At 51.8% G+C, this 15698-nt stretch overlaps 2 protein-coding genes across 2 annotated transcripts; both read left to right on the top strand.

Moving 5' to 3' along the window:
• The first annotated feature begins 1435 nt into the window (after positions 1–1435).
• Positions 1436–3857, top strand: LOC119269477 (basic transcription factor 3-like). Its single transcript, XM_037551316.1, has 6 exons — positions 1436–1570; positions 2393–2460; positions 2723–2871; positions 2952–3008; positions 3234–3272; positions 3403–3857. The coding sequence occupies exons 2-6, from the start codon at positions 2393–2395 to the stop codon at positions 3591–3593; spliced, it is 504 nt and encodes a 167-aa protein (XP_037407213.1). The 5' UTR covers positions 1436–1570; the 3' UTR covers positions 3594–3857.
• Positions 3858–11059: 7202 nt separating this feature from the next.
• LOC119269468 lies at positions 11060–15266 on the top strand. Its single transcript, XM_037551304.1, has 5 exons — positions 11060–12274; positions 13563–13618; positions 13710–14241; positions 14326–14522; positions 14652–15266. The coding sequence occupies exons 1-5, from the start codon at positions 11183–11185 to the stop codon at positions 14803–14805; spliced, it is 2031 nt and encodes a 676-aa protein (XP_037407201.1). The 5' UTR covers positions 11060–11182; the 3' UTR covers positions 14806–15266.
• The last annotated feature ends 432 nt before the right edge of the window (positions 15267–15698 follow it).

The following is a 15698-nucleotide window of genomic DNA, read 5'->3' as shown; positions in this document are numbered from 1 at the left end:
TCGCTAAGTGGTCTACAGATCTGGATGTAATTTTTATTTCTGGTGTTCGTTGTACTGCCATGATTGAAGATGAATAGATTGGAAGTTTTCCCGCAAAAAAGGAAAGGGAAGACTCCCTCCACGTTTGATGTTACAAGGTCATTTACATGTGGCACAAAGACCACTCCACTGATCTAGCTAACTATGGTCGACTACTCACTACTATCCCACGGTGCCAGACCAGTGAAGAACTCCTCAACTTACCCTCGTAGAAGTCCTGCCTGCTTCCATGCTCGGGCCTCGCCGCTGGTGCGCTGCAACACCTGTTGTGTAGATGGCGTCGCTCCGTTGAAGACCACGACATTGTGATGCGTCCAAAGTTCCCAGGGGACAAGGATGCAAATCGCCCTTACCATCTTCAGGTGCTTTTCGGTTTTCTCTTGCCTGATGCACCACTCGGGTAACGTCTCATCCGATATGGGCGCTCTGCCCGGCTGCCCCATCACCATGCAGGCCCTCCCCCAAATCTTCCTTGCAAATACGCATCCAATCATGATATGGTTCATGGTCTCATCGTGCTGGTCACACAGTGGGCACATGCTCTAATGAGGAAGCCTCTCTATGCTAGCCTGTCAGAGGTCCAACATCTGTTCTTAATAGCCAACCATGCAAAGAAATGGCGCCGCAGATGGGCTCTCGACTTCCAAGTGAATGCCGCCGTTGGCATGACCTCGAGCCGTGAGAATTTGGCCGCGTAAATGAATTTTTCCACGGCACTTCTCCCACACCCACCGAATCGAGTCACGTCTATCAGTTCGAATGTGGGCCTCGTCCACTCATCGCCACATGTCCATGAATTGATGAAGCATGGTGGCCATGAGATTGGGCCCACTGTCAGCTGCCCAAATATGATTCAATAGGCCGCGACTTTATTCCTTAGAAAATTGATCGTCTATAAAAACAGGGTTGCTTATTGTCTAGCTAATCGTAACGTTCTGATATTATACTGTATTTCTAAGCTGGTATTTTTTTAGGAATCTAAACTAGTATTATTAGTTGACCATAATCCTGTTTTCATGAAATAAAACTCATTTTACCCCGAAAAAGGTACTACCTCCGATTCATAATAAACGTCATAGTTTTGAATTAATCTTATAATTTGAAATTGTTACGCTTATTTTGGATCGAATGGAGTACTAGCAAATACTCCCTTCATTCCAAATTATTTGTCGTGGTTTTTTTATGATGGAACGAAGGGAGTAAGAGAGAGTATTTCTCAACTGGCCACACTGCCCACCCGAACACATGCACAGCGGAGCCGCAACACACGCACGCACCAGATGACCCGAACACCGAGCGCAAACCCTCCGCTACAAGCACCGCAGCCGTGCATCGAGGATCGCACGGCCAGGATTCTTCTGGGGTTAAAACCCTAAAACTAAAAGAGGGCTCGCACCGAGCAACCCATCCTCCCGTCCCGACCCCTATCCGTTCCCCCACTCCTGGTCTCTCTCCCGCTCCTATCCTCTCCTCCCCTCCTCGCGCCGCCGCCGGCGCCCACGCCGCGGCTTCCGCTCCCCCCCCAGCCAAGGTGAGCTGCTCCCGGCTACCACTAGCGGCAATACAATTTCTTAGCATCAAGCATCAACGCGGTTCTGTTTGCTCCAGGAGCGATTGGATCTGTACTTTTTGCTGACTTAGGTAGGTTCACGCGCCTTGGCGAGATTCGGCTCGCGCGATGCGGCTCGAGCGGTTGGACTGGTTTCGTTGATGGGCCTGCGATCGAATCTGGAAGCGGCGCTTGCGCTGTGTTCCGTGTAGCACGTATGCTACTTGGTAGTGATTTCATTTACGGAAGGTATTTGCGGTGTCATATGAGAGGTGGGCTTTGCTTGGTCCCGGTCTCGTCGTGCGCAGAGCTTTATTAGTATGTTTTTTTATGGAGTCTTAAGCACAGAAATGGGTGGATAGGTTTACATTCGATGATTATTACTAGCTTTTATATCGTTATCATGACAGATATCAGAGCTGTGGGCAATTTGTTCCATCACAGTCGGTTGTAGTGTCAAGCCATTTAATTAGTAGTAGTATCTTTGATTAGTGGCTCAGCAGACATGAGCCAGAAGCGACTAACATTGGTCTGGTTTTGCCATGTCAGCTGTATTTGTATGGGTGATTAGTTAGGAAGCATTAGTTACTTGTTTGAACCTGATGTGGTCAAGGTTATTCCCTGTCTATGTGCAGTTGGATCCAGTCATGTTAGTTACCGAGCTGCATGTTTTCTGTTCTTACGCGGACCTCTACTCTGTTGTTGTTTGTGAATGCATCTTGTCTTTGGTGTTACTCGTTAGGTTAGCCTGTCTCTTGCATAACTGAAAGAAACATGTAGTGATCTTATTTGTCTCTCATGCAGATGAATGTTGAAAAGCTCAAGAAGATGGCAGGTGCCGTGCGCACCGGAGGGAAGGGTAGCATGCGCAGGTGCTTCTTCTTTTCATAGATGCATCCAAGATGATATGATGCATTTTAACTATTTTGCTGTATGTTGGCATATAAGTTTGTTCTGCTTAAACATATGCATTTTGGTATGTATGTGGAAATAGTGCTACCCACGTTATTATTATTATTGTGTCATGTAAGATTGATTAATATGTTTTGTATGCATATGATATCTGTGCCAGTGAGATGCTAGTGAATTTGAAACCCTATCGTCATGTTAAATATGGTCCCTGTGTCGGTGTAGGAAGAAGAAGGCTGTACACAAGACCACAACTACAGATGACAAAAGGCTCCAGAGTACGCTGAAAAGAGTAGGAGTGAACACCATCCCTGGTATCGAAGAGGTCAACATCTTTAAGGATGATGTGGTTATTCAGTTTCTCAATCCTAAAGGTGGTACCCCTTGACAATAAACTCAGTTCTACAGGATTAGTTTTCCACTTCCTTACATATGTTTCTTGGTTTCCTTGCAGTGCAAGCTTCGATTGGTGCTAATACATGGGTGGTCAGTGGAACTCCACAGACAAAGAGTATGCTTCTTCCATTAACATGTCTTTGATGTCGTTTGCCCTCGGTCATTTTACTTCATTCATGTTCTTGTACCCACCTGCAAATTGGCAGCTATTTTGTATGTTGTACACATGTCTGTTGTCCACTGTAATAGTTGAATGCTCTCTGTAAAGTATAGTTTCTTTTCTGATGCTTGTGTGACAGACTGACAGTATTTTTATTCTAACTTTTCCTAATCTTGACAGAACTGCAAGATCTGCTGCCATCAATTATCAATCAACTTGGTATGTCTCTGTATCCAGTGTTCATAAATACATATCTAGTTCAAAGTTTACAGTGAAGTAATATTTCACGAATAGTACAAAACTAGTGAGTGGTGTCCCTTTACCTTTTTTAACCGTTCCTTGTGTTCAGGTCCTGACAACTTGGACAACCTGCGGAGGCTTGCAGAGCAATTCCAAAAGCAGGTCCCTGGTGGTGCTGCTGGCATCGAGGCTGGTGCCAGTGCAGGTGCTGCTCAGGCTGACGACGATGATGATGTTCCTGAGCTTGTCCCTGGAGAGACATTTGAAGAGGCCGCCGAAGAGAAAAAGGCAGAGTCGTGATTTTGATGCATGTTTACTGTTGTGAAGGGTTATAAGTTAAGCGGCGCCATTAGAGACCACCTCCCCTTTCAAGAATTCTGACCTACCTTATTTGTGCCGGTGGACCGGTTTTGTCATGTACGCGAGTTTCGTCTGATATGTTGGTGGAATTTTGCATCAAAATACATGCCTCTTTTGGTTGCCCTCATTCTCAAATCGTGTCTTTAAAATGTTTCACTCCCAACCCTATGTACCTCCATCATAACTGTGCTATTGTTTTGTCCATGGATCTGTGATTTGATCACTAGAGGTAATCTGAGCTTATCAGCACTGTAAAATCGGATTGATGCTGGTACCAATGGTTAGACTATTTGGTTCCATGAATGTGATACACGAGTGATATGTAGGGGTGGAACATGGCAGGGGATAATCCAAAATACTATCTGATATTTGTATTTGAGAAAATGTCTATTTTTATCTTTTTTTTTGCATGGAATGTCTATTTATATCTGAAACATCTGCATATGAAACTGACCGAAATGGAAATACAAGATACCTGTGTTTGTTTTACAAATACAAATATGACACGAGATTGTGACTTAAATATTAATATGGAAGTGGATATATCTGTATTTGAATAAAGTTCCATGAACTAATTAAGGAGTTCTAACCCCAACATGCCAATTATCCAACATAAAAGCCTAATAAATTGTCAAAAGTTACTTTTTGTAAGGTAAAACTTAGGAATTAATACGCATTATAGTAGTGTTTGTTCATAAACCTGTCTATTATTAACTTATTATTTGTTGCATTTTGATTATAACTAATATGTGATGTAATCCGTTTTGAATCTGACTAAACATCCGATATGTACATTCGAGTAACATCTGATCCTCATCCGCATCCGGTAACATCCTTATTTGCATTCATATTTGTTTTGAAAATATGAAAACCAAAGAGGTAAGAGCATCTATAGATGGGCACCCTAAACCCCCCTTCAAACACTCGGACGGACGGCCCATTCACCAACCGGTAAAAAACCTGACCCAGACGGACGCCTCAAATGAGCCTCAAACGCCTGGGCTGATCGGCATCCCTCATATCCAACCCAATTGTAGGGTGAATTTGGGGATGCCCGGACGCGTCCGCCACGTCGAACCCGACAGGCCCACCCCACCATAAATTGTACCAAATCCACCAAATCCTTTCCCCTCCTCCCGCCTCCATCCACCCTTTCCCGCGTTCGAGCCCTCGCCATCCGCCACCCTTGCTCCCCATCCTCGCCGTCGATCCTGATCTGCCTCCCTAGATGTCGTCCAACCCGTCCATGACAGCCGCGACCGAGGCTGGGTCCGCCTCGTCTATCGACGTCTTGTCCTCGGCTTCGTCGTGCAAGCGGAGAACATCAACCAGAGAGATCGGTGATGGTGGTAGCGAGAGGGGGAAGCGGTGGCGTCGCAGGGAGCGAATGCGGACATCGACGAGCAGCTATCCCCCTACGCCCCGCCGCGCCCGGAACCCCGCACCCCGTCCATCCAGCCGTCGACAAGGATCGCACTGTCAGACCAGGTTGGGACAGAGGAGGATCTGACGGCCGGTTGGGGCATATGGAGAGATTTTTGCCCATGCATATGCCACCGATGGACGTCTATCAGTCGCCGCAGCTCGTTCTGGCGCGGAGAAGCACATGCACCCGCGGTGCCCAACTGCCCACGACCTGTTCGACGAAATGATACAACAAGACTCGGTATGTTCTTGTTGCTCCTATCCAATCAACTTTACATATGCCATGTTCAATGTTTTGTATAGGCCGCTAGTTCATTTCGGACATGATCCATGCTTGGAAACCATGATCATTTTGGAGTTTATCACGTCGAACATGATCAATGATCCGACCCAAATGCACTACAAGTTGGGGGATCCAACTTGCTCTTCATTTGAAGTTAGGACAACATCAAATCCCAATCCGAGCAAGAAGAAAAAGAAGCCAAAGAAAGCAGCGGAGCATGCTGCAAGGAGAAGAAAGAGGCGGCGATCAAATGGGAGCTCGAGAAGACCAAGACATTTGAAGAGATTGAGCTTGAGAATGAGAGGTTGCAAATCGCACGGGACACGGAGATGTAAAGATAATGTTGGCAGATGAAGGCCTCTTCGATGAGCATGCAAAGAAGTGGCTTGTGGGAATGAAGGAGATCAACGACCATAGGGACTACTCCCTCCGTTCCAAATTAGTTGACTTGAATTTGTCTAAATACGGATGTATCTATAATTGTTTAGTGTCTAGATACATCCGTGTGTAGATAAATATAGGTCAAGTAATTTGGAACGGAGGGAGTACGAGGCAGCAAGGGCGGCTATGGCAGCAGCGAAGGATGCCACAAGGATGCAGGTAGGGCAGGAGGCAAGGATGGCCACGGAGCAGGCGGCATGGATGGCGTCCGGTGAGTGATCCGGCCAGCCAGCGAGTGATCTGTCAAGTTCGAACATTGATTTCATTTTGGCATGTTTGGATTGTTGAACTATGTTTTGTTTTGCTTTGTCGTATTTTGTTTTGAACTGTTCAATTTGAATGATGTGTATCATATGATCGATGTGCATGGATTATATGTATTTGATGATGCATTTGAGGTGTGTGCATGTGCAACAACCCAAGTGAAGGGCCGTCCTGTCAATGGATGCCCAGAAACGCGCACGGACGTACAGGGCGGCGGAGGCTGTACATGCTATAAGAGCAATATCCCACCCTTATTATGTGCTAATTGACACTTTACGAGTCATGGGTAAGATACTACACTTCTATTGCATAGGACAGCTGTTTACATATACATGTCTTTGAAGACATGATTCAAGTACGTGGAAATGGACCACACAAAGAGGGAGAAAAGGTGGGGAAACCTCATGATCACAATCACCGTGATATTTTTATCTTACAAGTTGAGGTCATTCATCATGAACCTGAAAACCTCAGGTAAAGATACTGTGAACCAGCAGCGGCACAAGTCCATATTATAAAGAGGTGGTTTCACCTATTGGCGTGTTGATGTCGAAGACACGTCCAAATTGAATTGAACCGTTCTTGCGCGCACGCATACAACGTATGCCCGTGACCGTGAGACTGGTCAGGACCCAGGAGCGTGCCAACTTTCCACAGTCTTGGTAGCAATTGAAATGGTCTTGAATTCGCTTCTAAGCTTCAACAACTCTTCGCTTACAAGCGAGGATGGTTCGACGATGAAGCTGGCTTTGGACACCGGTCCGTGTCATCAGGCCCAGGAGGGGAGCATGCGTGTTGCCGTTGACTCCGTATGGAAAGACATTTTTTTTGTTGCCTCGAGGAGTTTCCCGAATGGATAATTCACGAGGCTACCTGGTGGCATTTCATTTTTGCACAAGTATCTTCATCGATGGTAGATACATTCTTGAAAGAGTCAGCTTTCAGCAGCATGCATTTAACATGGAACCAAATGGCAACGTAACTGGATGACGGAGAAGTAGGGAACTTCTTCTGTAACAAGCGTGGACTGCGTCAGGGGATCCAGCCTCACCATTGCTGTTTAACTTTGTAGCGGACGTCTTGGGCGCCATGCTCGACAGAGCTCGTTTGGCTGGCCACATCAGGGAAGTGGTGGACAACCTGATCCCGGAGGGAGTGTCACACCTGCAATACGCGGATGACACACTCCTCCTTTTCGAGCCCGACACATACAACATCGCATCGGTCAAGGCCATTCTGTTGTGTTTTAAACTCATGTCGGGGCTTAAAATCAACTTCCACAAGTGTGAAGTGGTGTCCATAGGAATGGACGCGACCGAAAGTCAGCGGGTAGCTAACTTGCTTAACTGCAAACTTGGCCAGTTTCCGTTCACTTACCTCCGCCTCCCGATCGCGGCGAAGAAATGTTCGATCGCCGATTGGGAACCTCTCACCTCCAAGGTAGCAGGCAGGGTGTGTCCGTGGAGAGGTAGATTTATGTCTTCAGGGGCTAGACTAATCTTAACCAACTCCAGCCTCTCATCCTTACCTATGTTCGTCATGGGTTTGTTCTTGCTGGCGGATGGGGTACACACTAAGTTGGATACCCCGCGGTCCCGTTTCTTTTGGGAAGGAGCGGGACCCAAACGGAAATACCATATGGTCAAATGGCAGGCCGTTTGTAGACCTAAAGCCCAGGGGGGCCTTGGGATCATCAACTCCAAGCCGATGAATATTGCACTCATGTGCAAATGGATCTGGAAGATGTCTCAGGGTGAGACTGGCCTCTTCCGTGCGAAATACTTCCCGAACGGGAATTTCTTCGAGGCGGCCTCTCGTGGGTCCCCCTTCTGGAACTCCATTCAAGCCCTAAAACCCTTCTTCGCCAGGGGTGCGAAGTTTAGGGTTAACAACGGGCGCTCCACGCGGTTTTGGCTAGACCTTTGGATTGGCCACCAACCCCTATGGTCGGAGTTTCGCCAACTCTACTCCATTGCAGTCGAGCCCAACCAACTAGTTGCTTCGGCTCTTAGCTCCTCCCCACCCTACATCAACTTCAGAAGAGAATTATCAGGGACGGAAATGGCAGAGTGGGACCGCCTTCGGGATTTGATCACGGATGTTCGCCTGTCGGACTCCGCAGACACGGTCTCTTGGAGACTTTCGGGCTCTGGCAAATTCTCTGTCAATTCCTTATACAGAGAGCTTACCCGCGGCCAGGTCCCTTCGGCTGCCATGGGGCTTTGGAAGGCTAAAATCCCTCTCAAGATCAAGGTCTTCCTCTGGCAACTATGCCAAGATCGCCTTCCTACCTCTACCAACCTTGCTAAGCGCAACGGCCCCGCCTCCGGCCCTTGTGCTTTGTGTGGGGTTCCGGAAGATGCTGACCACGCTTTCTTCCGGTGCTCTTTGACGCGCTTTGCTTGGAGCGCGGTCCGTGAGGCCGCGGGGGTGGATTGGGATCCCCGCTCCCGAGCCGCGCTAGTGTCTTCTTTGTCATTGGTTTATGGTCCGGCTCGTCGGGTCATGTGGACGTGTGCGGCGGCCATGTTATGGGCTATCTGGCATATTCGTAACAAGTTTACTATTGAGGACGTATTTCCCTCGCATCCCGCTGACGTTATCTTCAAATGCATCGTTTGCTTGCAGCAATGGTCACCGCTGGTCAGACAACAGGACTCTGATCTTCATCGTCAAGCTCTTTGCCGTCTTCGCTTAGTTTACGCCGAGTCCCGCGCTCCGTCGTCCGCGCCGTCTGCTGTCGCATAGGGATGGGCAGCCCCTTTTGGTTGTAGTTTCAGCCGAGCCTGCGCGCTCGTTTCGCTAGGCCGGACGTGCCTTATAACGTACTTTATTCCTTCTCCGGTTGCTGTTTTCAAGACCTGCTCGTCTTATATTTGGTGCCGTGTGTTGGTCATGCGGTTGTCATATGCTGCCTATGTTGTGAGCTTCATTAATTTAAAACCGGACGTCCCTGGCGTCTATGTTCTAAAAAAACGTAACTAGACGGGGTCGCGTTTGTTTATCCGCTCATTAGTTTGTGTTGGAAGGATCGTTGGTTCAGATTAGTAGTAGTGGCATGTCCATACTCTTTACATCCACTGCACATAAAATACTCCGACAACCGTAGTAGACGACGAGCTCTGACGACGGACGATGCATGCGCCCTTCCCTTGAGGTCGCGCGCTGCTGCCCATGATGCATTTGGCCGCGTCCGGGTCTCCGATGAGCCCGATACGAGTATTTAACCAAAAACTACCACAATTCGCGGAAACGTAATAGAAAACTACCATTTTACGATTTTGTTTCGAAAACTACCACTTTTTTATTAATCCATGACAAAAAACTACCAAGTGTGAAAACTGCTCGTTTTGCCTGGGTTAAACGTGAATCTGACAGCCTGACCCCACACATAAATGGGCTAAAATGCAATCGGGTCCCTAGTTTTTCTTCAAAAAAGCAATCGGGTCCTCCGCCTCCTTCTCCTCCTCGTCGCCGGCCTCCTCCTTCCCCAGCCGCTTGCCGCCGGCGGACGGGAACGGCTACTGCTGCGGCGAGTCCACGTCGTGGACGGCGGGGCCGGGGTCGTCGGCGCTGGAGACGGTGGAGACCGAGATCAGCCCGAGCATCCTCTTCATCATGGCGGTGCTGGCGATCGTCTTCTTCGTCTGCGGCCTGCTGCACCTGCGGGCGCGCCACCTGCTGCGGCTGCGGCCCGCGACGACGCCGCCGAGAGCGTCACGGCGTTCCAGGGCCAGCTGCAGCAGCTCTTCCACCTCCAGGACCCGGAGCAGCGAGCAGAGGGAGAGGAAGGCGAGCGTGGCGACCAGGGTGAGGGACACCCACACCTGCCCGTCCAGGGGCCGCGGCGGCGCGGAGGCCGGGAGGGTGATATGAGGTGGCGACGACGAGTTCCCGCGAGAGTTGAGCCATGGGAGGGTTGAGGTAGCGGATCCGGGCGCGGCGAGGCTCTCCTCTCGACGACGGCGGCGCGACATGGCTGTAGAGCTCCTGCTCCAAAAAGAGAAGACGAGGGATATGGACCCGATTGCTTTTTTTAAAAAAAACTAGGGACCCGATTGCATTTTTAGCCCGCTTATGTGTGGGGTCGGGCAGTCAGATTCGGGTTTAACCCAGGCAAAGCGAGTAGTTTTCACACTTGGTAGTTTTTTGCCACGGATTAATAAAAAAATGGTAGTTTTCGGGACAAAATCGTAAAATGGTAGTTTTCTGTCACGTTTCCGTGAATTGTGGTAGTTTTTGGTTAAATACTCGCCCGATACAGATGCGTATGCCGGCTCGTCCATCGCGTGAAAACGACCGGGATCCATTTGGATTTCCGCGATTTCATCGATGCTTCGCGGAGTGGAAGAAAATCCGTCACTTCGGCAGGCTCCTTCCGCGGTACGCTGTTCGCCGGCCAGGGGGTGGGTCCAGAGCGGCCGGACGGTGCAGATCGAGGCCCTCTGCCTCTGGTGTGATCTCTGTCACGCGTTCAGTCGTCGCAGTACTAGTCGTCCTAGAAGAATTGTGGCTTCAGGTCCACAGCCACAGCCACAGACAGCTCACTTGACCCGTCTGCCCCACACAAGGTCAACTCGAGTGGCGTTGCGGTGGTGGTGCCATCTGAGATCTCTCGGTCGCGATAAAACGGAAAAAACCCGGGCCGATCCCAGCGTGCACGACGGCCGGAGGAGCTCTGCTCGTGCCGTGGCCGTGCGGCCCCAGATTGACCTCGCCGATCTACACGACCCCGGAAAACGAAAGAAACCAACCCAAATCAGACCACGGCTCCGCTCCGTCATGGCCTGACCTCTTCTTCTCCTTCGAAACCTTCCCGCGGTCCACGGCGCTCCCGGGCCCACACGTCAGACACCGGCGGCACCGTGCACCGGGTCCATCGGCGCGCGTCGTGGTCGTGGCGCATAGACGGCCCGGCCGTTCGTTCTTAAACCCCCGCCCCCCCTTCCTTCCTCCTCGTTCGCCTCGCCGCTCAAAAACGAACGGAAGGAAATCCCAAATCCCGTTACAGGAGCGGCAGCGGAGGAAGAAAAAAGGAAAGAAAAATACCGTTGCCCTCCCGTTCCGTTCCGCTCGGCACTCGGCACTCGTAAAACCCAGGCCCCGAGGGAGAGGCATGGGAGAGGAGACCCTCGTGCAGGCCATGCCGCTCGCGCCCCACCGCCACCACCACCACGTCCACCCCGCCGCCCCGGATCCGGCCGGCGTCGAACGTCGAGACGACCATCCGGCGGCGCACGCTCCGCGGACCCGGACCGGGATCGCCGCGGCAGGGGACGCGAGCGAGGAGGAGGACGTGTACTACGCGCGCAAGATGCTGCAGGGCGTGGTGCTCCGCCCGCCGTCGCACCTCCCGCAGCCGGAGGCGCCGCCTGGGCTTACGAGGGTGGTCTCCACGCCGGCGCCGAACGGGCGCGCGGAGGTGGAGGAAGGACAGAGGCACGTCGTCGAGCGGTCCAACTCCGCCGCGGCCGTGGTGGACGTGGCGTCCATCGGGCGCTTCTTCCGCGACCGGCGCGACGTGCTGTCCTCGGCCATCAACCGCCGCATCTCGTCGCTCAAGGAGGCGCCGGCCCCGGCGCCGGGGGACGCCTGCTACGGCGTGCAGGAGATCCACCTGCCCAACGTGAAGGTCACCGTCCGCCTCAAGGAGGCCATCGCCGCCGACGCGGAGGAGGACGACGGCTACGGCCACTCCTTCTCGGGCAGCCACATCAAGGGCCGGGTCAGCTTCTTCTCCCGCTCCGGCTGCCGCGACTGCGCCGCCGTGCGCGCCTTCTTCCGCCAGTCGGGCCTGCCCTACGTGGAGATCAACCTGGACGTGTTCCCGGAGCGCGAGGCCGACCTCGCGTCCCGGGCCGGCGCCGCCGCGCGCGTGCCCCAGATCTTCCTCAACGAGAAGCTCCTGGGCGGGCTCGTCGTGCTCAACTCCCTCCGCAACAGCGGCGAGTTCGAGCGGCGCGTGCGCGAGGTCGCCGGGAGGCGGTGCCCCGACGCGGCGCCGCGGGTGCCCGTGTACGGGTTCGACACCGACGCCGGCGAGGAGGGGGAGGAGAGGGAGGACGCCATGGTGGGCATCGCGAGGGTGCTCCGGCACCGGCTGCCCATACAGGACCGGTTCGTGAGGGTGAAGCTCGTGAAGAACTGCTTCTCCGGCGCCGACATGGTCGACGGCATCGTGAACCACTTGGAGTGCAGCAGGAACAAGGTGAGTTGCACTAGATTATTACTGCCTGCCTCGATTCTGTTTCGTTTGACTTTTTTATTTTAAATCTTGATGGTTGTTTATCGTTGCATGAATGGTGATGGTGGTAGTCTTGGATTAAACGTGTTGGGTGTGAATAGTAGTTTAGATCGTAGTATCATTTTCTCACAGAATTAACTTGATGATGGTGCGCATTAAGCTGCACCTCGAGTTATTTATGCAAATTGGACAAATATTAGGCAGTGAATATGCATGGAGTTTAAATGAAGCAAAATCAAGTTGGTCATGTGGAGCATGGGTTTTCTGATCAAATTACTTGACTACTTAAATTCTGTTTAGAATCCAGCCATGCTAGTTAGCATTGTCAATACTGAGTACATTTAAGTCATGCTCAATTAATTCAGTAAAACCGAATGCTTGGCTGTCATGCACTGCTGAAATGCCGAACTTTAGAAATTCAAATACGATGCTGTCTAAATCATCGTATTTGAAGGCAGCGATCATACCGAGGAACGTATCGGTGAAAACGAGGTGCCCGGAAGCAACCGCTGTCCAGGATAGGATAGGATCACGCGCGCCGTGCCGTGCCGGGCCGGGCCGGCCCGCCTGCTCTCCTTCGGTTTCCCGCGCCGCAACGGGTGAGCGGAGCACAACGGAACGGGGCAAGCAGCCGCTCCCCACCACCGGCTGGCTCGGTTCGCTGGCACCCAATCGAGACCGGCGCGGCGTGAGTACGTATGCACTCGTTTGGCCATGTTGATCCGGATAGTAATTGAACAGGTCGTGCGTGCTCGACCGCACTGGTCGTGTGATTCTGTGCCGACCACGTCGCTGACCATCACAGGACACACAGACACCCTTCTCTCTCTCTCGGTGCAATCTTCGTGAGCAGAGTCCCTGATTGGCCCTGCGTGCTGGAAGATGTGATAAGATTTTGGTCGGGTTGGAAAAATTAGGGTGATTGGATTAGTGGGGTGGACGACCGCGCGTGATAGATCCACTGCTACTACGTTCTTGGTGCTTAAGCACCGACCCATCATACTATGGTCTAGTGCATGCATGCGTATGATCGGCACGTCCCCCCTACTTTGACTTGTAACCAGTGTTGCCGTCTCTGTCCCTGGCTCCCTGCCCTTGGCCTTTGTCTATTTCGTGTTTTCTGTTGCGAATTTGACTTGACTTGAAATGACAGGACTGTGGAGGTCGATCAATCAATAAACCAGCTTAATTTCCTCCTCGATCGATCAATTAAGTAAGACAATAATAACCCCTTTTTGTTACTTGTATATAGGCTGTGGAGATCGGCAAAGAACTCGCGAGGAAGCACTTCATCCACCACGTCTTCAGGTCAGCGTGCAATGCATCACTCTGGATTTTACTTTCATTCCAGTAAAGTTTTGTTCATCAATGAATGAACGTTGAGTGGATATGCGTGCAGGGAGAACGACTTCGAGGATGGCGCCCAGAGCCTGTACCGCTTCCTGGAGCACGACCCGGCCGTCCCCAGGTACTACAACTTCAGGGGCTCCACCAACGACGGCGAGCCCAAGCCCGCCGCCGCCGTCGGCCAGAGGATGACCAAGATCATGGTCGCCATACTCGAGGCCTACGCCTCCGAGGACCGCCGCCGCGTCGACTACGCCCGCGTCGCCGCCAGCGAGGAGTTCCGGAGGTACGCCAACCTGGCGCGGGACCTGCAGCGGGCGGACGTCTTCGCCCTGCCCGCCGGGGAGCGCCTCTCCTTCTTCCTCAACCTGCACAACGCCATGGCCATCCACGCCGTCATCAGGACCGGCCAGCCGGCGGGCGCGGGCGCCGTCGACCGCCGCTCCTTCTTCACCGACTTCCAGTACGTCGTCGGCGGGTACCCCTACTCCCTCACGACCATCAAGAACGGCATCCTCCGCGGCAACCGCAGGCAGCCCTACACCATCGTCAAGCCGTTCGGCGCCTCCGATAAGAGGCTCGAGGTACATGTCTGGAACACCGTAGGAATGGGATCGACGCATGCTCTTCGCTCGCGCTGGGATCTTTATTTTACTATGGCTGTGCAGCTGGCGGCGACGAAGGTGAACCCGCTGGTGCACTTCGCGCTGTGCAACGCGACGCGGTCGAGCCCCACCGTGCGGTTCTACTCCACGCAGGGCGTGGAGCCGGAGCTCCGGCACGCGGCCAGGGAGTTCCTCCTCGACGGCGGCGTGGAGATCGACCTCGAGACCCGGACCGTCCACCTCACCAGGATCATCAAATGGTACTGAGAGCTTGCAGCTAGCTGCTACTCTGTTGTTTGTTCCCGACCCATTCCCATGTGGGTGGGCTGATGCATGTTTCAAGTTCATGGAGAGTTGGTGCTGACCGGCGATTGCTTCGTGCTGTGCAGGTACAGCGCCGATTTCGGGCAGGACAGGGACATCCTCAGGTGGATCGTCAACTACCTGGACCCGACCAAAGCCGGGCTCCTGACGCATCTCCTGAACGACGGCGGACCCATCAGCATCGCCTACCAGGACTACGACTGGTCCTTGAACGCCTGAACCCAATTCTGTTTCTGTCTCGACTCTGCGCATACGGCGACGGTACCTGGAGCTAGCAGTAGCAGTGCCGTGGGCTTTTCTCTTTGGATATTGGCAAATGGTCGATGGAAGAGAATTAGAGATCAACCACGCGTCGAGCTTATTACTAGCGATTATACGAGTACTTAGCAAGATGGAAGTCTGAAGGTGTACATATATATAGTACGATTCTGTGAGCCTCTTGGGTGGTTTCCTGCCCGCAGGGACAAGTTGTCTTGGCCTCTTGGGGAGGGCAATGCACTATGTTGATCACATCGCTTTTTCGCAGCGAAGATGTTAGATACAGCAAGTACTCATTTTGTAGTAGCTTCACCGTTGTGTATTAGAGCGTCTCTTTCTTTTTTGGAAAATGATCCAGATCTATTTCGAAGTTTAGTGAAAGTATAAAGCATTTCAAACATAATAAAATCGAAATGGCTAAATCACATCTAGATGTTTAAGGATGTGGCATCTAAGTTATTAACCACGGATCTATCCTGCTATAATTTTCGTGCAGTATTGATTTGCGTCCCGCCCGCGCGTCCCCGTGGCTGGCACACGTCGCTCTCGCTGTTGCTGGATACTAGTTGCTCTTTTTTGTTTGTCCGGCCGCTCGTTGCACGGGATTTTTTTTTTAAAGAATACAGGAGTAGAAACGCTCCTGGAGCTAATTACAATCGAAGTGAACTCCACCCGAACTGTGCCGATCGTTACATGTTCCTTCTCATTCCTATGTCTTAGGGCTGGCTTGTTTTTCGTTTTTTTCTGGAACACTGTTCCCATACATTCCACATCTGAACCTCTGAATCACTCTGTAGGATTACCGGCCAAAACACGAAATGAAAAGAGCCGCCCCCTCCTTTGGCACTCCCGCG

Source organism: Triticum dicoccoides, chromosome 1A (genome assembly GCF_002162155.2).
Source record: "Triticum dicoccoides isolate Atlit2015 ecotype Zavitan chromosome 1A, WEW_v2.0, whole genome shotgun sequence".
Lineage (NCBI taxonomy): Eukaryota > Viridiplantae > Streptophyta > Magnoliopsida > Poales > Poaceae > Triticum > Triticum dicoccoides.
This window is presented reverse-complemented; position numbering and strand designations above follow the sequence as displayed.